Below are 26,232 nucleotides of genomic sequence, written 5' to 3'. Positions count from 1 at the left end.
CGTTGAGCATCTGCTCCCTGGTGGTCAGTGTGTGTCATAGTGACCAGTCATTCCCAGTATTTCTGCTGTTAGGGTCAGGTTGCGTATTACCCTTTTTCTATAAATGATAGAGGCCTGTTGCACGGGTGGGGGCCGGCTGGTTTGCCCTGAAGGGGGTCCTGGATCAGGGGGGGGGTCCAGCTGGGGTGCCTGGCCAGCCTGGGTATGGGGCTGATGGCTGTTTGCAGGCTGGGCAACCCCCGCCCCCCACTCCCCCAGTGGGGACCCTCACCTCATGAAGGTTTGACCAGCCTGGGTTGATGGCTGTTTTCAGGATGGCCATACCCTCTTTAGGGTGGGGGGTCCCCATTGGGGTGCCTGGCCAGTCTGGGTGAGGGTCTGAGGGCTGTTTTCAGGCTGGCCAAGCCCCTCTGGCAACGGAAGCTCCCAGCCTCTCCTTTCTTTCTTTTTTTTATTTTTATTCTGAGATTTATTTACCTTCTATAATTGAAACTTTGTTGCCTTCAGTGGAGCTCAGAGCCAGCCGGGAAGCTTGACTTCCTCCATCACTGGAGCAACCAAGCCTCCTGCTTACTTCAGCTCCGTGGCTACTGGCTGCCATCTTGGTTGGGTTAATTTGCATATAGTCGCTCTGATTGGCTGGTGGGTGTGGCTGATGGCGCAGCAAAGGTACAGCCTATTTGCATATTTGTCTTTTATTAGGTAAGATGGTTTTTGTTTTAGTCAATATTAGGATGAGCCCAACCAGTATTGCTCAGTGGTTGAATGTCCACCTCTGTATGAACCAGGAAGTCAGGGTTCGATTCCCAATCAGGGCCCGTGTCTGGGTTGTGGGCTCCATCCCCAATAAGGGGCATGCAGGAGGCAGCCAATCAATGATTCTCTCTTTCTTCGATGTTTCTATCTCTCGCTCCCTCTCCCTTCTTCTCTGATATATATGAATGATGAACAGTTAAAGTTATTTGTCTTCCTCACCATACCTCCTATTCCAAACTAGTGGTACTTACCATCAAAAATTTGTCTTTGCCCTTACCCTTGGCTTCCCAAATTTGTTTTTAATTTATTGTGGCCAAGTTGCAAGTTTTTGTTTTTAATTTTCCATTCTTTTCCTCTCTTTCCCACCCGATCTGTCAGTGCTGCTTCTTATAAGGTGGAAAGCAGTGGGGAATCTGGGCTGTAATTCCTGGGCCCTTGCTGAATACAGAAGTCCAGGCGGCTCACTAGGAACCCGTTTACTAACCACTGGCGGGAACCCTGCCTCATACCATGATCTGAGGCTTTCTGTTACTGTGTCAAATTGCTGGCACATTCAGTGGCTTCTTGCCTTTTTCTGTCTTTGGAACTTTCAGCTAATTGTTTGATTCAGTGATTCTCAAAGTATGTCCACAGATCAGTTCCCTGGAACTTTGTTACAAATATAGATTCTATTCTATAGGCCTGTCCCAGACCTACCGGATAAGAAACTCAGGGGGTGGGAGCCCATTGGGAACCACTGCTGTGGACACCCATGGGGAAGTGTGATCTTTGTGCTTGTTCTCCACTTAAGCAAAATGTGCCTCTTCTTGGGCGAGGCCGGGGCACAGGGCATAGGTCACCTGAGCCTCCGGCCATCCTGGTGGCAGCTGCACAGCCCTCGGGGCACTGGTGTTGAGAGCAGCCAGCTGCTTAGGTGTCAGCTCACTTGGAAGCCAGTCTCCCTCCACCGTCACCTCCTCTGGGTTCTTGGTGAGGAAAGAGGTCTGTTGTTTCTGCTCTGTGTTTCCCAGGAATTGTGTTTTTTAGTCGGCCTCTTTAGGGGGTCATGGTTCTTATGGAACCCTGGAGTTCCTGAATCTGTAACTCGTTGCAAATGAGAAGTTGATGCCCATGATGTTAAATGACGTGTCAAGGTCACAGAGAGGCAGAGTTGTGCCTCAGTGCCCACACCAGCCAGCCCAGCAGCAGCTACTAGGGCCGGCCCTTTCTCGTTCTTTGGAAATTAATGCGTTTCAGGTGTTCATTGATGTCACTCTGACTTCTCTCTATATTGAGGTGGGCTTGTGTGTCGTGGGATTACTGTGGTGTCCATGCTGAAAGATGCCCTTGCAGGGCTGCTTGTGACCCCATTCCTGTGGAACCGGATGTGGAAGTTTTTGAGGGAAGGGAAGTAGGAACCTCCTTTGCAGAGAGGGTTGGGCACATTGTGCTTTACCAAAGAGGTTAGGTGCACCCCCTGACATTCAGCAAGGGCTGCACGGGGCACGTGTCAAACACAAGAAGAGGGACAGGTGTCAGCAGTCTGCAGCCACACGTCTGCATCGAAGCTGAACCACTTGAGGGCTGTTGTTCTTTTTTCCATAATCTTTTTGTTTTGTTCTTGTTTTAGCACATAGATTTTTAAATTCTGTGGGCAGATCATGCTTTAAGGGGAGCAAAGAGCAAGCATGTCTTTTCTTAGAACAGGTGTGTGTGTGTGTGTGTGTGTACGCGCGCGCACGTGTGTACTGCGTGTCTGTGTACAGTTGACTGGAAAACCATGGCTTAAACTGGGAGTGCCCACCTATATATGACTTTTTTCCAGTAAACATACAGTTGGCCTTCCATATTCCTGGGTTTCACATCCTTGGATTCTACCAACCACAGATTGAAAACAGTATTTTCAAACCGCTATCCAGAGTCTGGATGTGAAGGGCCGACCGCATGCATTGTTCCACACCCTTTTATACAAGGGGCTTGAGTACCGACCAATTTTGTTATTCACGGGATTCTGGAACCAGTTCCCTGCAGATACTGAAGGATGATAGGGTGTTTGGGGAGTCTGAAAGTTACCATGGAATTTTAGCTACGGAGGACAGGTTTGGTGCCTCTGACCCCCTGCATTACTCAGGGGTCAACATTGGACATGCTCTTTTCCCCCCACATGGGCAGGGTCTTCCTATCGGAAATGTTCCTAACCTGTGACAGGTGATTGGCGGGCCTGTGGGAAGGCTCACGGTGAAACATCCTATTTCCTGGAAGAGCCATGGGATCACACGTGGAAAAGGAAGGATGGGTGTGGACTGTGCCAAGAATCTGAAATAGCACCCAGGCCGTGTGTTTTGTCTCTGTGTGGAAGAGTTGCCTTCTTGGCAGGTGCTAATTCTGTTTTTGTTTTGTTTTTTGTCTTCTGCCTCTCCTGCTGCCTCCCAGGTTTCGAAGGTAAATGGAGTCACTCGAATGTCATCTCTGGGTACAAGTGCAACCAGTGCCAAAAAGATGCGCGAAGTCAGACCTTCACCGTCCAAAACTGTGAAGTACACTGCAACCGTGACTAAGGGGACTGTCACATACACCAAAGCCAAGAGAGAACTGGTCAAGGAAACCAAACCCAATCACCATAAGCCCAGTTCAGCTGTCAACCACACAATCTCAGGGAAAACTGAAAGTAGCAATGCAAAAACCCGCAAACAGGTGCTATCCCTCGGGGGGGTGTCCAAGTCCACCGGGCCTGCCGTCAACGGCCTCAAGGTCAGTGGCCGGTTGAACCCAAAGTCATGCACTAAGGAGGTGGGGGGGCGGCAGCTGCGGGAGGGGCTGCGGAATTCCAAGAGGAGACTGGAAGAGGCACACCAGGCCGAGAAGCTGCAGTCGCCCCCTAAGAAGATGAAAGGGGCTACCGGCTCTGCCGAAGCCCCTGGCAGGAAGGCAGCGGCGGCCTCAGCCCCGGCCCAGGCCCCAGCCCTGGCTCAGGCCCCAGCGGAGAAAGCTCTGCTGAATGGACACGTGAAGAAGGAGGTGCCCGAGCGGAGCTTGGAGAGGAACCGGCCGAAGCGGGCTGCAGCCGGGAGGAGCACGCTGGGCAGACAAGCACATGGCAAGGCGGACGGCGCCTCCTGTGAAAATCGTTCTACCTCGCAATCGGAGCCCTTGCACAAGCCGCAGGAGGCGGCGGCCAAGCCCGAGAAGGGGTCCGGCCGGGTCGGGTGGGCGGCCATGGACGAGATCCCCGTGCTCAGGCCGTCAGCCAAGGAGTTCCACGACCCACTCGTCTACATCGAGTCGGTGCGCGCTCAGGTGGAGAAGTATGGCATGTGCAGGGTCATCCCCCCTCCGGACTGGCGGCCTGAATGCAAGCTCAACGACGAGATGCGGTTCGTCACGCAGATTCAGCACATCCACAAGCTGGGCCGGCGCTGGGGCCCCAACGTGCAGCGGCTGGCCTGCATCAAGAAGCACCTCAGATCTCAGGGCATCACCATGGACGAGCTCCCGCTCATAGGTAAGTCCTGCCTGCCCACTGCCTCATCCCATGTGCCAGTTTCTCTCCCCTGTCACTGGGGATGCACTTCTCCCACCTCATTCGCTGCTCAGGGGAGGCCACTGCCTCTTTTCTCCAGGTCCTGGACATTTGTGGGTATCGGGGTCCATGCTCTCCCCACTGGGTGGTCTCCTACTGCCTGCAGGGGGCAGAGCAGTGTTCAGGGTGCGATGGGATGCTTCCCCCCTGGATTCATCTGCTTGGCTGTGATGCCCACAATCAGTGCCACAGCCTCAGGAGATTAAACAACAGGGAGTTACCGTCTCACAGTTCTGGGGGCTGGAAGTTCAAGACCAAGCTGCCTGCAAGGGTGGTGTCCCCCAAAGCCTCTCCCACGGCCTGTAGATGGTGCTTCTCTGTCCTCACATGGCCATTCTTCAGTGTGCGAGCTCCTGGTGTCTTCCTTTTGTTATAAAGACACTACTCACCCCAGGTAAATGCCTCTTTAAAGACCCTTTCTCCAAATAAGGTCAAATTCTGAGGCATCAGGGATTAGGATTCTGCACATAAATATTTTGGGGACACATTTCCATCCACGAACTCTCGTAGACCTCAGCCCACGAAATTTCTTCTCTGTCTTGTCCTTGTCTCTTCATCCTCCTCATTTTGACTTGAGTTTCTGCTTCCATGGCAACCAACTTGGTCCTCGTGGAGCCCACAGGTGCAGGAAGGTGCACACTTCTCCCAAGAGCCCACACAGCTCTGCCCAGGACAGTCGCAGAGCTCAGCTCGCTGACTAGTGGGCACAAGTCCCGCATTGAGGGCCCCCAGCCCCCAGCAGCATCCACTCACAGGTTGTCGAGCTCCCCTGTCCGCTTCTTCTCTGGACCCTACGCCTCCGGAATTAGTTCACTTTCAGATGAGTGGGCTCTGAGGAGGGGGTTCCCTATGGGGACAGCGGGTACGGTCACCCACTTCCCTTTCAGATCCTTGAAAGGAAAAGCACATCCCTGCCTCCATTGTGGAGATTCTGATTTTTCAAAGGCTGGGAGAAAAGGAGACATTTAACAGCTATTTAAGTGTCAAGAACTGGCAGTAAGATGGCATTCCTTTGTGAGATGAGGTTTCATTATTCCTCTCAGCAGTGCCTGCCAGGGCTAATTCCCGAGTGAGAATCATTGATTTGAAAGAATTCTTGGTTGGTGGTGGTCCCTTGTCAGGGGTGCCCTGTGATAGATAGTGACCCAGGGCTGTGGGAATGGGCTGAGGAGGTGAGGTTGTCTCAGGAGCTTGGTGTTGGCTGTGCCCTGTGTGCACTCGGCTGTTGGGTGACTCAGAGCAGCATCAGGTCCTCCTGCCCACCCTGAGCTGGGGGTCTTTTAGGGACTGGTAGAGTACTCAGGTGATGTCACGAGGCCAGCCAACCACCCTTTTTTTCAGAGTAGTTCATTTTTCTAATACACTTTTTATTGATTTCAGAGAGAGGAAGGGAGAGAGGGATAAAAACATCAATGAGAGAAAATCATAGATTGGCTGCCCCTTGCATACCTTCTAGTGGGCATCAAACCTGTAACCCGGGCATGTGCCCTGAGCAGGAATCGAACCATGACCTTCTGGCTCATAGTTTGACGCCCAGCCATGGAGCCACGCTGGCCGGGCAAGAGTAAGATTTCTTTAACTGTGACTTCCTCCCATAGCAGCAGCAGTTGGTAGACGGTCACTCGGGTGAGTGTTCCTGCTCTTTGCCCCGAGTGTAAAGCATCATCACTGTCTGTGAAGGGGTGCTGACCTGGCCTGCTACCCACAGGGGCCTTGGGTGTGGGTGTCTCCAAGTGCAAGGCACTTAGTCCTTCTGAAGCTGTTTCCCAGAATTCATGCAAACGGATAAGCACCCAGCCCCTTGGGAAGCTGCAGTGCTGCAGGGAGTGGGGTCATCTCGGACTAGGTGAGGGAGATGCTTTGCCAGGTAGCAACCTGGTGGCCCTCTGAACGGGCTGATCATGGCAGGTGTGGAGTCTTTAATGGATTTGTGACAATTGGGTAAATTTTAAGTGCTATTGTATTATCGTGATCTTAGGGAAAAAGGAAAAGGTATGGCTGGCCTCCCCTCCACTGAGAACTGTGGTTGGAGCTGCCGTGGCACGCTGGGGTGACTGGCTTCGCCCTCTACCTGTGCCCGTCAGGGCTGTGCACTGCCAGGCGCGGTCTCCTCGCTGAGACACCAGAGTGGGGCCTGGAATCTGGTTGAGGTCCAGGGAAGCCTCCTCCCTGAGGTGGTTCCGTTGTTCACAGACAACCAAACCCACATTGTCCTCTGGTCTTATTTGCAGTTCCTGGGATGGTCCAGGCACGCCTCTGGGTGTCCTAGGATGCTCAGCCCACCTCTGGCCCCTGTGTTGTTGTAATTTGATGAAGGATCACCTCCATCCTTCTGAGATTAGTGGTCCCTCTGAGTGCATATGGGAGGAATTGAAGGGCAGACTGTCAGGTGCCCTTCTGAATAGTGCCTGTCAACCTGGAAATCCTGTGGGATTGAAAATAAGCAACTCGAGCATGTGTCAGGTGTGTGTGTGTGTGTGTGTTGGGTGTGTGTCTTGGGTTTGTGTATTGTGTTGAGCATGTGTGTGTTGGGTGGGTGAGTGAGGTATGTGTTGGGCAGGTTGTGTGTGTGTGTGTGTGTGTGTGTGTGTGTGTGTGTGTGTGTATAAATAGTTCCATCATGTGTGTGTGTGTGTGTGTGTGTGTGTGTGTGTGTGTGTGTGTGTTGGATGGGTGAGGTATGTGTGTTGGGCAGGTGTGTGTGTGTGTTGGGGTTGGGAGGGAAATTGGGACGGAGAACACGTGCTGTGTATGATTTCCGACATCACAGCTGTTCCAGGTGACATTGGGACATGGCTGTGGCTGAGGGACACAACTGGGCCCTGCCCTTCCCTCCAGGGATGGCCGCTGCTCCTGGTCTCATTACAGCTGCCTCCAGGTCTTTAGAAGGGTGCTGACCAGTGTGTGCCGCCCGTTTGAGGAGAAGCATGCCAGCTCCCTACCATTGACCTCTGCCTAAATGTTACCTCCTCCCGGAGGCCTTCCCTTATCATCCCACCTAAGGCGGTGGCCCCCGCTCCTCCCAGCCCCTCAGTCAGCTTTATCTGTCCCTGTAGTGCGCCAGGTTGTCTTAGGGTCCGTCTGCACAGACTAAGCTCCATGGAGGCCAGAGATGAGTGTTTGTGACTGACCCTAGAGTCTCGCTGGGTCCCGGCACATGGGTATCATGGACTGTCAGGTGAATGAAGAAGGTCTGGTCTTATTCATGGTCCTTTTCACTGACTGCCCCTGTGTTTTCTTCCCTCACCGTCCTAGGAGGCTGCGAGCTTGACCTGGCCTGCTTTTTCCGGCTTATTAACGAGATGGGTGGCATGCAGCAAGTGACTGACCTCAAAAAATGGAACAAACTCGCAGACATGCTGCGCATCCCCAAGACTGCCCAGGACCGGCTGGCCAAGCTCCAGGAGGCCTACTGCCAGTACTTGCTGTCCTACGACTCCCTGTCCCCCGAGGAGCACCGCCGGCTGGAGAAGGAGGTGCTGATGGAGAAGGAGATCCTGGAGAAGCGGAAGGGGCCCCTGGAGGGCCACACGGAGCAGGACTACAACAAGTTCCACCCCCTGCCCCGCTTTGAGCCCAAGAACGGGCTCATCAATGGCGTGGCCCACAGGAACGGCTTTCGCAGCAAGCTCAAGGAGGTAGGCCAGGCCCAGCTCAAGACAGGCCGGCGGCGACTCTTTGCTCAGGAAAAGGAAGTGGTGAAAGAAGAGGAAGAGGACAAGGGCGTCCTCAGTGACTTCCACAAGTGTATATATAAGGTAGGCCCTGTGCGGTGGGCGGGTCCCGAAGCTGCCAGCCACTTTCTCTGGGAAATTAGTAAAGAGAAATGTCCGCAGCCTGCTTAGGTCCCAGGCCTCAGGGCATCTGGCCTGCTGCACAGCCCTGGCTGCCCCTGGGAACTGTGAGCATGGGCGGAGTCGCTTGCCCACTTTAGGCCTTGGCTTTCTTTTTCATTGAGTGAGCGCCCAGGTGCCATGGATGCAGTACCTAGGATGCAAATGCAATTCCTCCTCACCCACAATTCTGCGCCTGCCGCTCCCCCCCGCCCCCGCTCTCAGGCTGGAGGGCAGAAGCTGCCTGGCCAGGCCTGGAGTGCTGGTTCTCTTTGCCTCCTTATTTACTTTCTGCATGGCCCACTGCCCCACCTCAGTGTGGCCAGTCACCTGTAGAGAGGCCCTTATAGAGCTATCCCGTCGCATCTCACCATTGAAGCTGCCGAGGGAGGAGGTGGGAGGGCTGGCAAACACGTGCCCATGTTTCCCAGTTCTGCCAGATCTTGTTGCTGCAACAGCCGTCCTAGGAGACACGCTTCTCTGAGAAGCGGGCAGAGTCACGGGCACTCCCACTTGGCAGCCTGCCTGCCTTTGCTCAGCAGCGGCCACCGTAGCCTCCTGTCTGGCTGGTTCCAAAGCCAGGCTTGGGGCTGCCTCTCCCCTGCCTGCAAGGGTGAGTGGGGCACCGGGGCAGAGCTAAGAGAGGCCTCTGTTGGGTTGCTGGGCTTAGACAGGTGCATGGGCTGTACCCTGGGGTCCCTGTGCTGGGTTTACCAGGAGGGATGTGTTCTGTGGTGAGTCCTGGCAGCCCTCTCTTGACAACCCTGCTCCCACCTGGATGAGCTGGGGGGATTTTTGGTACGTTGAAAATCGCCGCCTGGTTAAATGGATGTGGACTTCTGATACTGGGCCCATCCCAGACACACAGGGAGCTTGGCACCCGTGCAGGTGTGCCTGCCCTTCGGAGTCCATGCTGCGGAGTTGCCTGTGGCCACCCACCTGCTGGGCTTTAGCCCTGGGCTGCTTTCTGGAACGTTTTCCACTGTGAGATGCAGAGCGGGTTCCGTGTCCCCTGTTCCCTCCCGAGATGCCTTGCAGAGACCATGGGGTGGGAATGGCTGCCCACAGCCTGCTGATGGCCGCCTCCTGTTCACATTCTGAATGTTTCATGGGGAGGGAGAGGTGGCACGGACTGTGAACTTGGGAGGACTTCGGCTGTTTCCTGGATGTGTGCCTGAGGAGCCTCCTCCGCGGAAACCGCTCATTAAACCTGGGACTGAACAGCCAGCATATGAAATAGGATACTCTCTACTTCTGTTACTTTTTATTGAAGAAGGTCAGTTTTATGAGAGTGAGTTGGATCAAAGCAAGAGCTTTTTTGAAAACCTGCTTTGTAAAGTGTATTTTTAGATTTCATCGCAGAGTCCTACGAGCTGGGCTGTGGGCGGTCTGGTGGCCCTGTGCTGCTCAGCCGTGTTCTTGAGGCCCCTGACTGTTGGGCCATTGACGGTTGGGTGCTGGGTGTCCCCTCGAATTCTGGTCACTATGCTTTCGGGCAAAACTAGGTCCCTCCTAGTCGTTAGGTTTTTATTTGTATTTACTTATCTATTTATATATATTTCCATTAAAACAATTGGTTTGAGAGAGAGAAAGGGAGAGGGAGAGAAACATCGACGTGAGAGAGAAACATTGGTCAGTTGCCTCCCATACTCTCCCCGACTGGGGATTGAACCTGAGACCTAGGTACACAGAACAACACTCCAAACTACTGAGCCACCTGGCCAGGGCAGGCTTTTATTTTGTAAGGAACAGAATGTCAGAAGTTTGGAACTGTAGGGAGTATTTCCTTTGCGTTAGAACTTCACAGAGTAATTTCTAAAGCTGAAAAGCAAATGTCAAGCAGCCAGTGTGAAGGCTTTGCCCTGGTGCCCTGACCTGCCCATGGCAGGCAGGCTTCCTGCACTGTGGGGTGTTCCTTCCCCTGGGGTGCTCACAGGGACACCTCCCCTGCCCCTCAGGGCGCTAGGGGCCTCCTTGCAGCTCGTGCTTGTTCAGGGTTGTGGCGAGGCCTGGTGAAGCTGCATGAGTACAGGGTTGTGTCGGTGTCGAGCCTGCTTTACCACAGCTGCTGAACTGGGCCTGATACACCGTAGCTGCTTGGTAAGTATTTCTGCAATCAAGGGATACGTGTGTCTGGTCACAAAAGAGTGAAAGGCATGAATCTTACAAGCTTGTCTCTGTGTAACAAAACCTGTAATGTAGAGTAGGTCGAAAATAAGGTCTACCTGGACTCCCAAACGAGAACAGAGCTGTGTGCTAGAGGAGGTGGGAGTGGGACAGCAAGAGTCACCAGGGTATGTCTGTCCCCCTCAGACCCACGAGGTGAGGTTGCGTGTCTGGCTGCTTTTCATGTGGTGAGGACCCTTGGGGCCCCAAGTTTCTGTCTCTGAAGATCCCCCAGACTTCTCTTCTGGGTTGTCTTAATGCTGTTAGTTTCTGCACTGGCCCACAGCCTTTATCCTTCCCTCACATGGGTAACAGGAATTCTGCCTCCTTTTCCACCCATACCCGTTTCTCCGAAAAGTGAAAGCTGACCCCGCGGCCTCCCAGTGCACAGCCTCCCGGGGCACAGCCATTGCCTTCAGATGCCAGGTCTGTTTGCTCCTAGCGCTGCAAAGGCAGTGTGACCTCATTCTTCTGCTTGTGCTGCTAACTTGGGACCAGCCGCCCAGGCAGTGGTGGTGGTCGGGGGGGTGCCAGCAGAGCCCGTGGTAGGGCCAGCCCGATGTGGGCTTAGACTCAACTATGTTGCTTCAGCTAGACTCACCTGTTTTTGTTTTCTTTCCAGGGAAGGTCTGTTTCTTTAACAACCTTTTATCGAACAGCAAGAAACATCATGAACATGTGCTTCAGCAAGGAGCCTGCGCCAGCTGAAATTGAGGTGAGCTGAGCTCCTGCTGCCCGCGTGTGGGGGCCCGGCCCTCCTGGGGCCTGGCAGCCTGAGAGGACTTGAGTGGTTGACTTCTTTCCCTGTACTGTGGCAGCTGGAAGTTTTAACTCTTGTTCATCTAAATTTCCTCAGACTCAAAAAAGGTAGAGTGAAGAGAGAGCCTCTTCCCGGCTTGTCCCTGTTTTACCCCAACCAGAGGCGGAAGCCAGGGGTGAGCTGGGCGTCCCCCCGCTGGCCACTCCTCCCCGCCCTCTGGGTGTCCATTACGCAGGAGAATGTTTGGAATTCCTTGAAACCATAGCTCTGCTGTGCCTTCGCCCCCGTTTTATTTAGCAGGACTGGCAGAGTGCCATTTTTGTGTTCTGCCAACTCTGTTCTGAGTTAGTGTGAGGTTGGAAAGACAGTGAGCACCTCCGTGCCCAGACCAATTAGGGGAGTTTTGTGTGAGGTGCTCCAGGACTGAAACCCTGTCTTCTAGTTGCCTCTCCTTGGCCAGTGCCCAGCTGAGTGGCTGAGAACTGCCAGCCGCTGGCATCCGCAGCCCTCAGCAGCACGCGGTGCTGTCAGGGAGACACCGAACTTCCAGCACTTGTAGGGCAGCTGTGGGCGGGACCCTCTGTGTGGACTGCAGCCTGAGTTGGTCCCATGGCTCCAGGCCACGTCTGGTGTTCTCAGGGATGGATGCCACTTCTCCTGGGTGAACCCAGGCTGACCTCTCAGGCCCAGCCATCCTGATTTGACCAGGTTTTCCTGGGAGGGATTTGCAGGACAGTCTAGGCCACACCAGGACACCGGCCCCCTCCATCGGGGACATGTGATGCTGCACCTTTGCTGTCACCGTCAGAAGCTCAGCAGGTTCCACTTGAGTCTCGGGCCGTTTCTCAGCTTGGTGATTTCCGTGTCTGCCTTCAGCACCGTTGGCTTCCCTTTGGGCCTGGGTCTCTGCTGATGGGCACACGCCAAACTCTGTGCTCTGGGTGCTGCCTTGGAACGCCATGCTGTGGCCTGACCGCCGCCCCATCCCCCAGCCTTGGCTTTGCCCACGCCACATTCCATCAACCACAGTGTCAGCCGGGCCCGGTTCGGGGACACGTGGCCACACAGTTACTTGCGAAGTGCTCATGGCCTGTGTGGCAGGCACGTCAGAAGAAAGGAACGTGGCTCTTTGGAAAAAGAGGCCTTTGTTGCACAACGTCCATCCTTGTGGGTGGACGTCTGTGAAGGTGCAGTTTTTATTACCACCCGTAGCACGAAGAGAGCTTGGCTTATTTTAGTTTCCTACTTGAGAATTCGTTCTCTCTGGAAGTTTGGCTTTTGCTTTAGCAGTTACATAATATTTAAACACAATAGAAATAATTGCTAAAATCCAAACTTTTTGTCTGAGGCTGTCTAGCTTCTCACTCCTTCAAAGAGGGCCCCCCTTCCTGGCCAGTGCTCAGCAAGTGGAGTGTCCCCCATGTAGCAGCAGGTCCCTTCCTCCCCCAGCATTACTCACCTACGAGAGGTAGCTGTCAGCCTGATACCCACTGGCAGGGCCCGACTGCCACCAGTCCCGTCAGCCAGACTACCCCTTCCTTCCTCACATTTGAGGACCTCTGTTTAAGGAATCCAGGCATTTAATGATGTTGATTTATTCTTGGCTTGGGGCAGTGGTTCTCAACCTTCTGGCCCTTTAAATACAGTTCCTCATGTTGTGACCCAACCATAAAATTATTTTCGTTGTTACTTCATAACTGTAATGTTGCTACTGTTATGAATCATAATGTAAATATTTGATATGCAGGATGGTCTTAGGCGACCCCTGTGAAAGGGTCGTTCGACCGCCAAAGGGGTCGCGACCCACAGGTTGAGAACCTCTGGCTGGGGGCCTTTGACGCCACCAGCTGGCCCCTCTCTGTAGAAGTTGCCCAGTGCTGTGGGCACCTGCAGCGCCCATCCCCGCCTGCGCAGTGCCCTCCCCTTCTGCAGTGTTACTGGCAGCACTGCCCTGCGCTGACCTGTGGTTATTGGTTAGGCTTCCTCCTTGAAAGGTGGTTCCCGCTGAATGGGCTCTGTCAGGATTAGGGAAGCAATGCTGCGCTTCTAGATTGATAATTGAAACGAAATGAAAAGTGTCTCTGAATGTGGGAGCTGCCTAAAGGTAATCTGGGCACGTCTGCTCACCTGTTAGTAAAACGCGTTCCTGCCACACTCAATAGGTTAGTTACAAGGGCAGCATTTTGCACCAGCTGCTGTACCCACCGCCTCCATCTGAGTCAGTTGGCGTGGGTACAGCTGGATGAGTGTGGGCTTTGCTCTTCGTAGAGGTCAGGACTGCTGGTCCTGGGACGCGTGTGAGGTGCGTCTGTTGAGGTGCTGGAGTGGAGGCTGGGTTTACTTCAGTCTGAGACCACAGTGGCATGTCCTCTGCCTCTGTATCATTTCATTTCCTATACCCTTTCATTTAAATAATTTTTGTTATAATAGCCTTAACTTTACCATCTTAACCATTTTTAAGTGTACAGTTCAGCAGTGTAAGTACATTCACATTGTGCAATCACCACCACCATCCATCTCCAAAATGCTGTTCATCTAGCAAAACTGAAACTCTGTTCCCATCATGCAATAACTTCCTGTGACTCCGTCCCCAGCCCCTGGCAGTTGCCATCCTGCCTCCAGTCAGATTCTGACTGTTCTCGGTACCTCATGGAAGTGGAACCGTGCGGTATTTGTCCTGTGTGACTGGCTTATTTCCCTGGGCATTGTGTCTTCAAGGTGGGTCATCGGGCACGTGTCTGTCTGTCCTTCCTTTGAAGGCTGAAGAGCAGGCCTTTGTATGGACCACCTCTTCAGGCCTGTCCGTCCATCTGTGTGGACACGGCTTACGTCCACGTTTCATCTGAGTGCATGAGGCTGCCATGAATGTGTGTGTGTTTGTCTGCTGGGGTCCCTGCCCTCAGTTCTGGGACCGGCCTGCAGCGGTCATTCGAGCCTCGCCATCCCACTCCGTGCTCTCTCGGGTCTGTCCTGTGATGCTCCTCCTAGTGCCCTAGTGTCAGTGCTGGTGGGTGAGCTGTGCTGACCCCCGCTCTCCCTGCAGCAAGAGTACTGGAGGCTGGTGGAGGAGAAGGACTGCCACGTGGCGGTGCACTGCGGCAAGGTGGACACCAACACGCACGGCAGCGGGTTCCCCGTGGGGAAGTCGGAGCCGTTTTCAAGGTAGAGTTGGGTCTGTTGTCTGCATTTTGGGGACTTGCTGGTGCTCTTCTCGCAGCCTTGTGATGCCCCTCTTTCTCCTGCAGGCATGGATGGAACCTCACCGTCCTCCCCAATAACACAGGGTCCATCTTGCGCCACCTCGGTGCTGTGCCTGGTGAGTCCCACGTCCGTCGGGAGCTGAAGCTGGAAAGGGACGGGGGGCTTCCGGTGCAGAGTCTTTAGATTCAAGACACTGATTTGCAGGAAAGAAAGAAATAGGGTCGTAATTGAAATCCGTAAATATGTAGAAAGGTGGACCAAATCACAGCATCTAGAAGCTGGCAGGTGCTTAGTGGCCATCTTTTCACCTTGAATTGGTGTTTTCGGAGCAGAAGTCTTGCCCCCTCAGGACTAGTGCAGGCTCCTCACGGGGAGGTTCTGCGCAGGCATTTGGAAAGCCAGGTGTCCTGGGGCCTCCAGTCACCGAAGGCTGGGACCCTCCACGCCCCGTGGAGGTGAGTGCTCAGGGCCTCTCCAGACACGAGTCGGGTCTGGTGCCCCGTTCTCAGCCTTGGGGCCCAGCCATGGCTGCTGGTTATTGATGATCCCAACAGTCATCATGGTCACGTTCCCTGGGGCATCGTGCTGCCCGACTGGTGGAGGAGGCTGCCCTTCCACTGCTGTTGGTAGCGTGCCCATCTCAGCCTGGCTTCTGTGCAGCAGGCGGGAAGGCACGTTCCTTCTTACTGGGCTCTGCCTGGCTGGTTTGAATCCCATTTCTTTCTTTCTTTCTTTCTCCTATTTGGAAATAAGATAGTGACTCTAATAGCTGTTACTCAGACATTGTTGCTGCTTTCTCCCTTTATGTTTCAGGAGTGACAATTCCCTGGCTAAATATTGGCATGGTCTTTTCTACCTCATGCTGGTCTCGAGACCAAAACCACCTTCCCTACATCGACTACTTACACACTGGTGCTGACTGCATTTGGTGAGTGTGCTGGCCCTGGTGGCGGGTGGGGGTGAGGGCGTGGAGAGCCTCCGAGAGCTGCTTTCCTGTGTCCCAGCTCCTCGTCGGAGCTCCCAGCTTGGGATTTCCTGCCTCCGTTGGAGGGGCTGGAAGTGGCAGGGAATGATAAGCATCACTTCATATGCTCATTTATGTTCCCATTTTTTGTCAGTTGCCTATTTCTATTTGATTTTTCTTCTAGGATATGACCTCTTGTTGTTGGTTTCCAAGTGTTTGTTTCATACTAGGTCTGGGAAACAGGAAGGGAATCGCAGTGGGACAGGTGGGCGGTGTCAGGCATGCCTTCTGTTCCCTCTCTGGCCCTGTGAGCAATCGTTTTGAGTGTTTCTGCAGAGCCTCCCCACCCCCCGACGGCTGCGGGGAGAGCAGGTCTTATGGGAAATGGAGTTCTTGCTGTGTCAGGCACACATGTTGTCTCCCCTGGACACATCTGTCTGTTTTGTGGGAAGCTGCCTGCTTGGTGCCCACCTGGAGCCTGACTGTCACCTCCATCCAGGTCTGATCCCTGGCTGGCTCTTCGGTTCCTTTATTTAGGTGGCAGATGGGAAATTACTGCAAATAATCAGACGTCTTGTTGTCTGACAGTCTACCAGCCTCACGTTCATCCTGCGCTGACTGAGTATTGTCCTCACGGGTGATGAGGCCTCGTTACGAAAACAAACAGCCTCCGCACTACCGCCCGCGCTCTGAGGAGCCAGGTCTGCAGCGGCCTCATTATGGTGCCCCTGCGTCCCGGCCGCACTGTAGGAAGTGGTGGCTGGTATTGGTGTGAGCAGGACCTGCGGGCCTCCTGGGAGCCTGTGTGCCAGGGAGGGTGGTCTCAGCGCCTGCACTTGGTCTGTGAGTGGCTGCTGGCTTGTGGAGGCTTTGGGCAGAGTACGTGCAGCTGTGTTGTCCAGGGCGAGGGCGGCTACTGGGACTGGGAGAGGGTGTGGCCCCTCCCGGAGCCCCTGTGCCCTCCATGTCTTTTCCATGGAGAAGCTTCTGTGGGCAGCGCAGGCCTGGAGTGGGGTTTGGGGAATCCCCCCAGACCTGCGACCTGAGCCAGCACCCCTGCCGGCCCCTCGGGTGAAGGTTGGGTTAGGGGAAGGGAAATGGGAGTCTGTGCACTTCCTGAACACGAACCCCTGCCCGTCATTGAGGGGGAGTAAAGAGGAGGCTGGGATGTGATTGGAGAACTTTATGGGCTGCGGTTTTTTGTAAAACATCTGATTTTGGTTAGAAACCCTGGGTTTAAATCACAAATCAGTAACAGAATATGTTGGCATTGAAATAACACGAACATAATAAAAACCACTCCATGTGGCAACCGACACAGGATTTGGCCTCCAAGTGAAGGATTTCATCACAGACACCTCAGCGCAGCCGAGAGCAGGCCTGCCTGCCGGCCTGGGGAACGTGCCAGGTTGGAATTGGGCCTGAGGGCTAGGTGGCTGCCCAAAGTGACCGGAGCTGGGCAGCGTCACAACTGCACCAGAGCCGCTGCCCCTGACCTGGCTGCCCCTGGGCCAGTGGCTGCATGTGCTCTGCAGCCCCAGGTCCGGTCAGGACTCAGGGATGGAGGGTGGGCTGTACTCGGAGAGGTCACCTTGCCCAGGGTCCACTCAGCAGGTGTCCCGCCGCAGCCTGCTGGCCCTTGTGGGCGCGGGAGACAGAGGGAGGGCCTGGAGGAGGCCTGGCACACCTGCCTTATGCACGCCGACTGCCTGGCCCCTGGATTTTTACAGGTAGGTGTCCCCTTCTGGGGGCACCAGCAGTAATCCCCCCACTCTCTGTAGCCGCAGTAAGGTTCCAGACATCCCTGGCAGCTCAGGTCTGCCGACATCCTCGCCCTTCCCCCACCGTCCTCCCTGTCGCTCCGTAGCTGTGCTCTGGGGTCTGTGCTGTCCCGAGCCTCACCCTGCAGCTGCCTCCACCGCTCGGCTCCCAACCGTCCCTCCGTCTGCATGACGCAGGCCTGTGTGGGTTGATTTCCTGTGTGTTTCGCCAGCTGATCCTTGGTTGGCTGGGTTCTGGCACGCCCAGCTGCCTCGGTGGGGCAGGCCTGCGACCTGGTGCACCCTCCTCTCATTCCATAATCTCATAGCGGCCCCAGCGGCCCGTGCGCAGGCATGAGCCAGCATGTGCACAGGCAGGACTCCTTCCCCCAACTTTTTCTGTGTTTGGGAACTGAGGGGTTGTCCTGCCTTTCCGGTCACCCAGCCCACGGCTCTGGGGCCAGGAGCTTGAGCTGTGCCAGGCTCTCACGAGGTGGGCCGGGTTGGAGGCCGAGGGAACCGTGTATTCCAGCACCGAATCCTAGTTCTGCAGCGCCTCCTGTTACAGAACAGTGTCAAATGCCAGCCCGGGGATGAGACGCAGCCTTGGCGCACTCACGGGAGGCTAATTGAGTCTGCAGATGTGCCTGGGTCTGATTTATATGGGGTTTTAAACATCTGTTTTTGATTTGAAGGTTTTTTGGCTCATCTATAGGTCAGATCTGCATAAAAGATGAGCATGCTGTGCTATGCTGGTCGGAAGCAGCACTGTTGCCTGGGAGTGGGGTGGGAGCGGCCTGAGAACCACGGTGCCAGTCACCGAGCTGGGCACCTCCCCGACCCCAGGACTCAGTCCCTCCTCCAAGTTTCAGTCTCCCTTCTGCACCTGGGGCTGCTGCCCGGGCCCACATTTGCTCATTTGTCCGAGGGAGGATGCAGTGGGCCCAGCCCAGGCTCCCCAGGCGGGGTCCTGGTCAAGTCTCTGCCTTGTCTCCCAACATCAGGTATTGCATACCTGCTGAGGAGGAGAGCAAGCTCGAGGACGTGGTGCACACGCTGCTGCAAGCCAACGGGACCCCAGGGCTGCAGATGCTGGAGAGCAACGTCATGGTAGGTGCAGCTCCTGCCTGTGCTGGCACCGCCTGGGCACGGGGTAGGCAGGGCTGTTGTCAGTCACCCTCTTGGCTGGCCTGCCTTTCAGAGGCACAGAGGACAATGCACAATGAATCCTCACAACGTCATCCAAACTAGATGTCCTTCCTCTTCTCTGGACACCAAACAGGTGCTTTCCTCAGATTGCACAGGACGTGGGGCACGTGCGCCGTGGCCTTTGAATCTGTCGCAGGGCTGGTTTTGTGTGTGGAGACTGGGGTGTGTGGCGAGGTGGGTCCTGCTTTTGGGTGGGCACTGGGGTCTGTTGGTACTGCTGGGCATCTGGATGACTGGACAACAGAGCAGAAACCCTCCACCTCACAGGGATGGGCACCAAGGCGTCTGATCCCATTTTCAAGAAGTCACGAGGCTGTTGAGTTCCTGGGAGTCCTTTTAGCCTCGTGTTCGGACACCTGAGCTCAGGCCCCTCTGGCCTCGCTGACCCCTCCCCGGGCCCCTGGTCTGGCTCAAAGAAGCCGAGCAGCAGCCCCTCTAGGGTGCAGGTTCGAAGGTCCCCAGGCTGTACCTCTGTGGCTCTGCCTGGCTCTGCAGATGGAGGATTTTTCCCATTCCCACCCCGTCACTGCTGGGTGGGGATGGGAAAGGCTCTGATGTGGCTGTAGGGCTGTGTTCTCCTAGTGGCCGCACATCTGGTGGCTCTGTTGTCACTCTTGGTCCAGTATCAGTTTAGATCTTCCTTCTAATTAGGTTGGCATCTTCCCTTTTTAAATGAGAAACAAAAAACTCCAATACCAAATCTAACCTGTCTCCTCATGAGGAGGCCCCTTAACTCCCGAGGCCCCGCCTGGAGGGCAGGTGTGCATGTCCCCCACCTGCTGGGCCGGCCGGGGCAGTGGTGGGGCAGTGGGGGCGGGAGAGAGGCCAGAGTGCGTCCTGCGGAGTGTGTCTCAGCCCTGACCTGCTCCCCAGATCTCCCCGGAGGTGCTGTGCAAAGAGGGCATCAAGGTGCACAGGACCGTGCAGCAGAGCGGCCAGTTCGTCGTCTGCTTCCCAGGATCCTTTGTGTCTAAAGTGTGCTGCGGCTACAGCGTCTCTGAGACCGTGCACTTTGCCACCACCCAGTGGACAAGTATGGGCTTCGAGACGGCCAAGGTAGGCAGGCGATGCGCATGCGCAGACACACGCCCACGTCCCTGTGCTGCCCGTCCTTTTTTAGATGGCTGTAATTTTAGAAAATGTTTCTAAGAGGTGGCAGAGAGGTTTTCCTAGGAAAGAAGATCTGTCAGGGGTTTATTTGTATCAAGAGAGATTCTGAGTCCCATTGTGGGCGCACTGTACGCTGGGGGATGGACTGACGGCACTTCAGGTAGACACTGGCCGTGGGGAAGTCGCCCCCATCGTCACGCACGGGCCCCTGCCCAGTGGCTGGTAGCACAGCAATGGCGTTTGCTGGTCCCTGGTGCCTTTCCCACAGGCAAACAGGATTGTTGTACGAGTTTCACTGCTTTGAAGTCCAAAATTTTAGAATTGAGATTGCATCCTCTGCCCCGTGAAGAAAAAGCCTGCCCACCCTACAGGGATGTGACCGCTTCTTGCAGGAAATGAAGCGCCGCCATATAGCGAAGCCATTTTCCATGGAGAAGTTACTCTACCAGATTGCACAGGCAGAAGCAAAAAAGGAGAACGGCCCCACTCTCAGTACCATCTCGGCCCTTCTGGACGAGCTCAGGTAACCAGACCCGGTTCCCGCCCGGGGTCGAGGCCAGGGCGCCAGGCCCCACTGGGGCTTGGCTAGATGGGTGAAACCTTTTGGGTGTGTTTCTTTTTATTTTTATTTACTTTTTAATTTAAATTTCCTCTTCTGTTTTCATGTTTGCTATTTGGAGTCAGAATTTCCTGAGGTGCTGATGCCAAAGGTTATTCCTCTGTGGGAGTGACCAGGAGGTGGCTCTGAGGCCCAGGCACCTCGGATCCTGGCAGCACGTTGTCAGGGAGGAAGTGGTGGCCACAGCCTCCTTTCTAGAGGTTAGGGTGGGCGTGGAGAGGCCCGCGGAGCCTCACTCGGTCTTCTTGCCAACCTGCTCAGGATGCATGTGTGAGATACCACCGGGCAGCTGGCATCAGCCCCAGCGCGTGTGTGGCTGGCCTGTCCCGTGTTGAGGCCCACACCCAGCTTCCATCCCGCAGCGGTCGAAGGAGCTCTCCCAAGGTTGACGCCGATCAGGGCAGACGCTGAGGAGAAGTGCCACCCTTTGCTTGGCTTCCTGTGTAACCCTCTTCTCTTTTCCCACCATGTAGCTTCGTGATCTCTCCCTCCCAGGGGAGAGACTCGGTCGGTAGTGCTGACGGACAGCACACGGATTTCGACTCGTGTTGGTCGAACCTTTGATGACAATACCAGCAAATAGTTTGTTACATCCGTTCTTGGCTCGGAGCGAAGGGGCAGGGCCCTCTTAGGTAGCAGTGAGGGGTTTGCCATGTGTGTCCTGGTGTGTGGCGCTCCTGTTAGGCAGAGCCCAGGTGTTAGAGTAGCCTTGGAAGCTGGGGGTTGTCTGACCTTTTGACTGAAGAACACGGGTCCTCATTTGGGGGCCTTGGGAAGGCGAGCATGTACTTCTCACCGCCCTCCTCTGACAGGAGGGTGCACCCGGACCGGGGAGGGGGCAGTTGCCTGGGGCGCAGCATGCTCCCTTTGAAGGGCAGGGACGGCCAGGAGCAGTGCTCAGCCTCCTAAGGGCCCCGTGCTTGTGTTGTGTTTGGACAGGGATACGGAGCTGCGGCAGCGGAGGCAACTGTTCGAGGCCGGCCTCCACTCCTCTGCCCGCTACGGCAGCCACGACAGCAGCAGCACTGTGGTGGATGGGAAGAAAAAGCCTCGAAAGTGGCTGCAGTTGGAGACCTCAGAGAGGAGGTGTCAGATCTGCCAACATCTGTGCTACCTGTCCATGGTGAGCCTGGGACCTCTGCCGACTCCCGCCTGTGCCTGCGCGCTGGGCCTGCCCACAGAGGGGCTGCCCGCAGCAGGAGCCTGTCAAGAGGCCGCCCTTGGACCTCCTGCCCCCCCTGGGCCAGGGTCCTGACCTCTAGGGGTCAGCGCCTCATCCTCAGCAACCAGGTCAGAGGGACCGAGGGCGGGTGGGCTCTGCTCTGCCCGTCCTCCTCCACAGGTCTCTCCGCACGTGTGGCTTCGTGTCTGCAGGCAGAGGGCCTCCCTCACACCCTCCCTGTCACCCCCATCCCCGGCTTCCCTTGGTGTCCCCTGGTGAGGGGCTGAGCTGCCCCCACTCTGCTGCCAAAGTTGATGTAGGACCTCATCTAACCTTGGCTTTTCCCAGTTTCCATTCACCTCCGTGACCTGTCTCATTGTCCTCAGGACTCTGAAATCTGTCTTCGGTTAAAACGAATGTTTCTCTTCAGCAACACTCTCCCGTCTCCAGCCTCCCCGCCTCTGAGCCAGCTCTTCCTCTTGCCCCTCCGCCTCCCAGCGCAGCCCCCCGTCTCCCTTCCATTCTTTCGGGTTTGTTCCCAGTGTCTGAGAGCTTGGGGCTGCTCCGCCTCAGCCTCACCTGTGATTGTGTGGGTGGGTTACCCGCCCATCCCAGGCCAGAAGGGCCTGGCTTAGTGGACAGCTGTGCTGGGGTAGCTCATCTCTCCCTCCCACTGGGCAGCTGCCCTGACACAGGTATATGGGTGCCCCAACTCCCACTCCACGTGCTCCCCACCACACACCTCAGCCTGGCACTGGTGGCCTCCAGTGCTGGTGCCCTCTCCCCTCCTCTCCTGTGTGCATTCTTCCTCCAGAAAGAGGAGCTTAGAAAGTAAGTGCTCACCCCCTGCCAGCATAGCACCAGCGCCCTCACATGAGGCCCACGTGCCTAGACGCAGAGCAGCAAGTGTGTCAGGTCTGACTGCGTTGCTCATCCATGTGCCTGGCTCCCACCCAGCTGCCCCGCAGAAGAGATGGGTCACACAGCCAGTCCCAGTTGAATCATATGCTCTTTGTAACATTAGGGAGGTCAGAACTCTGAAAGGAGGAGAGAAACTGCTGTATTAGTTTGTTGGAGATCCTGTGGCAAATACCACAGACGGGGGGCTCAAACAAAGACACTTCTTTCAGCACCGTGGCAGAGGCTGGGCGTCCAAGACCCCAGGTGTCAACAGGGTTGGTTCCTTCTAAGGCCTCTCTCTTCCTTGGCTTGTAGGTGCCCCCTTCTCCCAGTTCCTCCCCTGGTCTTCCCTCTGCATATCTGTGCCCTAATTTCTTCTTGTAAGAACATACGTCATATTGGACTGGACCCCACACTTAAAACCTCATTTTACCTTAATCACCTCTTTCTAGGCCCTTCTACAAAACATCACATTCTAAGCTACTGGGGTCAAGACGGCAGCCTGTGAACTGGGTGGATATAATTCAGTGCATAACAACCACACGTCTTCTATCTAGTCTGTCTGTGCCCACATTTGTGAAGGTCACTCACAAAGTCCTCGAGGTCTGTGTTCATTCCTCCCGCTCTGGCGTGTACTGTTCCCATGGGAATAATAGCTGCCTTACTCCTGTGAGTGTGAGCGACACTGCTGGACCTCCGTGTATGGCACTGGTCCGCTCCCGGGGGCCCATTTGCACACTTTCAGAAGCCTGTACCTTGAGAGTTGTCACCAGGCATTTATCAGCCTGAATGTTATAAAGCATGCGTTCTAAATTCATAGGTAAAAACTGAGGTTTTACTTGTATTTAGAGTTTTCATTGCTTGGACACCTAGTAACTGGGCATTTTTGTCCGTCCCTACCTCTAGCCATGTCTTTAAAGGTGATGCGTTTCTGCCAGTGTCACCTCTTTGCTTCTCCAGCTTGTGTTCACCTCTTTGCCCAGAAGCAGTGGAGACAGGAGCCCCCGGTCTACATCTTTATGAAAGGGCCGGACCTCTTGCATCTTGTGGCGTAAGGCAGCATTGCCTTTTAATTTTAAACACAGAATGAGAACAGGACTAGAAGTTGTAGTGGGGGGTGGGAACCCCCACAAACCAGGCAGCTGTCCTTTCTCCTTGCCCCACGGTCCAGGTCGCCCATGCTGTGGTGGGTCAGGCCTGTCCACATGCTGCCGCACGTGCTCCATGTGGCCGTGGGGTCTGGCATGTGCTCTCCCACGGCCACCGGAGGCTCTTGTGGGTGTGGCAGGAGGGGCCTGTCTGGGTGTCAGAGGATCAAGACTGTGCTGGTTGGCGTCTGGCCAGGGGCTGGGGTGCAGGACAGCTCCCATGTGCCCAGCTGGACTGACGGAGCTGCGGGGATGCCCTGGGCCTGCTCCCCTCGAGCTGGCACCGCTGTGCCTGCCAGGGTAGTTTTGAACAAAAAGGTCTCAGAATGTGCGAGCTTCTAAACAAGCGTGAGTACTTTATCCCATCTTCCCCGCCTAACGGCACCTAGAACCTCTCAGGCAGGTGCAGCAGGAATCGGGGGAACTCGCACCTTAGGTGCAACTCGGAGACAGTCCGTTACTCGTTTCCACAGCGTCGTTGCAGACCGTGCTGCAGGTGATTTCCCCCATTAACTCCCTGTGAGAGAGGCATACTCCTTAGCGTGGACAGCAGATGTCCGGACAGGCCGTCCCTGGTTCCTGGGGCCTCCCCATTCCAGTCCCTCCCGGGCACGTCCCAGCAGCAGTGCCACGATCCCCGTCATCACCTCAGGGGCGTCTTCCTTGCAGGTGGTTCAGGAGAACGAGAACGTGGTGTTCTGCCTGGAGTGTGCCCTGCGCCACGTGGAGAAGCAGAAGTCCTGCCGAGGGCTGAAGCTGATGTACCGCTATGATGAGGTCAGTGCTGCACGTGGGGGCCCTGCAGGGATGGCCGTTGTGTCGCCTGCCCTCATTTACTGTAGGGACGAGCAGGCCTCTCAGCACCTAATTTGAGCCAGTTGGACACGGCCCGAGACCAGGTGTATCCCCCATGATTCTTCCTGGTGCTCAGGCTGGGCTTGTGGGAAAGTAACTCTGCCCCAAGATGGGGGATTGTGAGGTTGTCTGACCTGGAGAAACCCAGGAACTGAAACTGGAAATTTCTCGTTCCCAAACGTGGTTTCATTCCGGATTTCTCCTCCACGTCACTCGTAGCTTTGTACGTGGGCCTGTGCACACCTCTCCATGCAGGGCCGCAGCTCTCCCTCCCCATCGAGCCCTGGCAGCATCTCAGTCAGCATTCCTGGCCACCAGGCCTCCCTCCATTTATAAGGGACGTGGTTTCAAGATCTGGTGCTGCTGTCCCCTGTGCCGCACTGGCTGGCTGGGCTAAGGAAATGAGAGACCGTGGGCTGCCTGTGCCCATCCATCACAGGACAGACCCCAACTGCAGCACCTGTTCCAGCACAGATGGCAGCGGGAGGGCCTTTCCTTCATCCTTCCAGGCCCTGAGCCGCCTGGACCAGTGATATCCCATCTGTGGCTGCTGGGAGGGCCTCAAAACCAAGCCTGTGGCTGTGTTCTCAGAGAAGCCCGACTCAGGGTCTCGGGGCCAGGGCAGAGGAGCCCTCCTGGCCGTGGCCCATGCGCTGAGTCTGGGTTGGTGGCCCTTCCTGGACCGTGCAGCTGGCAGGACTTAGAAGGGATTTCTGCCATTTAACAAAAAAAAAATCAACCAAAAAATGAGTTCGCGTGTCACCTCTGACACGCGTGTCATAGGTTTGCCATCACTGGTCTCAAGCTTGGTTGGTGGTGCTCTGAAGCCGCCTGAGCTCCCAGTGGCCTGGCTTATTTTAGTAAATGGAACTCGCAAGTCCGTTGGGAAGTTGAACCGTTTAGCTGCGGAATCTTTAGCCCTGGTTTGGATTTGGAAATGGCTCTGAGAGCACCACAAGCTCTTGCTGAAGCCCAGCAGACAACCCTGGCCAGGCTGTGGGCCGTGGCGGAGTGGGGCTTCCTCAGGCTGTGCAGGTGGCTTTAGTCCCATGTCACTGGGTTTTACAGCTCATCTATTTATCACTTGTTACATGTTTATGTCTAAGTGTCCAAATGGCCAGAGATTGTATTTTCACAAATATTCGGCCCTGCCCCTTCCCAGGGCATCTTTGACTCTCTTGCTTCAGACACTTGTCACTCGTTGCCTTTTACCCTTTCATTTCTTTACGAGGAGCCTTCTGGAGCTGTTTCCAGAAGGCCGGAGGCAGGCAGGACCTGGCTGGCCCTCAGGCCTCTATGTGAGTAAAGGGGTGGCCACCTGTGCTTCCTGTGCCACATGGTTCCCTCCATCCCTGGCCCAGCAGGTGTCATAAAATGTTATGTCAGAGCTACATGACATTTTGATGTTTCTGTGTGGTTTCTTTTAAAATTGGATGATTATGAGTTATGTTACAAATGTATTTCTGATACCAACAGATAATTGGTTATCTCGAGTGAATTATAATGCGTGTTTTGTTTGCCTTCTCTCCTTCACAGAGGGAGTGGGGAGGGCGCAACAGGAATGTTCCTAGACTAGCGTTTGCATTCATTTGCAAGACCAGGTGAACTAGGCTGGAGTGTCAGGGTAGCCAGGGAAACGGCAGCCTCAGGCCTGTGTCACCCCCCAGGGAGCACGGGGAGAAGACCTGAGGCCTCGAGCCTGTGCGTCTTTTCTCCTAAATGCTCATGTGGAGGCGGTGAGCTGAGTCCTCCCCTTCCTAGGTGGGGCCATGGCAGCTGGCTAACCTCTGAACTCCGAGGCTGCAGGGGTCACTCATAGAGGCCCCGGTGGGCTGCTGATGTGTTTGGCCGTGTTTGTCTCAGGGCTGTGTGGCTGTGCGGCTGTGTGGCGAGGGAATCTGTACCTCAAGTCCAGGAGTAGACCCAGATTGGGAAACAGCTTTTAGGAAACAATTACATAGCAAACTGTGTAGTTATAGGACTACGTATTTCAGGCTTTAGCATATTAGTTTGTCTACACCTTCCAGCCACCAGGAGGTGCGATCAGGCTCCCTTGGGTCCCTGACAGGAACTGGAGGTTAGGCGATGTGACAGGCACCCTGGCCTGTGCTGTGCTGGCTGTCAGGTGAGGTGGCAGCGGGTTCTCCCTAAGACGGAAAGCATGTTTTAGGTGCATCCTCAGAACTGTTCGGCCTATCTCGTTCTCTAGCCTGCTGCATCTCAGACTCGG

The 26,232-nt window shown here is 55.2% G+C and overlaps 1 protein-coding gene across 5 annotated transcripts in view; it reads left to right on the top strand.

The window, feature by feature from the left end:
• JARID2 (jumonji and AT-rich interaction domain containing 2) overlaps positions 1-26,232 on the top strand; it is a 283,368-nt gene that overhangs the window by 255,017 nt on the left and 2,119 nt on the right. For all 5 annotated transcript variants that reach the window (XM_006769707.2, XM_015567803.1, XM_015567800.1 and 2 more), the window contains 11 exons: positions 3,169-4,237; positions 7,571-8,073; positions 10,937-11,029; positions 14,118-14,236; positions 14,320-14,390; positions 15,089-15,203; positions 18,004-18,109; positions 19,082-19,264; positions 19,711-19,841; positions 20,877-21,060; positions 23,817-23,924. In XM_006769707.2, the coding sequence (XP_006769770.1) occupies positions 3,169-4,237; positions 7,571-8,073; positions 10,937-11,029; positions 14,118-14,236; positions 14,320-14,390; positions 15,089-15,203; positions 18,004-18,109; positions 19,082-19,264; positions 19,711-19,841; positions 20,877-21,060; positions 23,817-23,924 (2,682 nt within the window). The remainder of the gene's footprint in view (positions 1-3,168; positions 4,238-7,570; positions 8,074-10,936; positions 11,030-14,117; positions 14,237-14,319; positions 14,391-15,088; positions 15,204-18,003; positions 18,110-19,081; positions 19,265-19,710; positions 19,842-20,876; positions 21,061-23,816; positions 23,925-26,232) is intronic.

Source organism: Myotis davidii, unplaced genomic scaffold (genome assembly GCF_000327345.1).
Source record: "Myotis davidii unplaced genomic scaffold, ASM32734v1 scaffold62, whole genome shotgun sequence".
Lineage (NCBI taxonomy): Eukaryota > Metazoa > Chordata > Mammalia > Chiroptera > Vespertilionidae > Myotis > Myotis davidii.
Note: the sequence above shows the minus strand (reverse complement) of the source record. Positions and strands in the feature narration are given on the sequence as shown.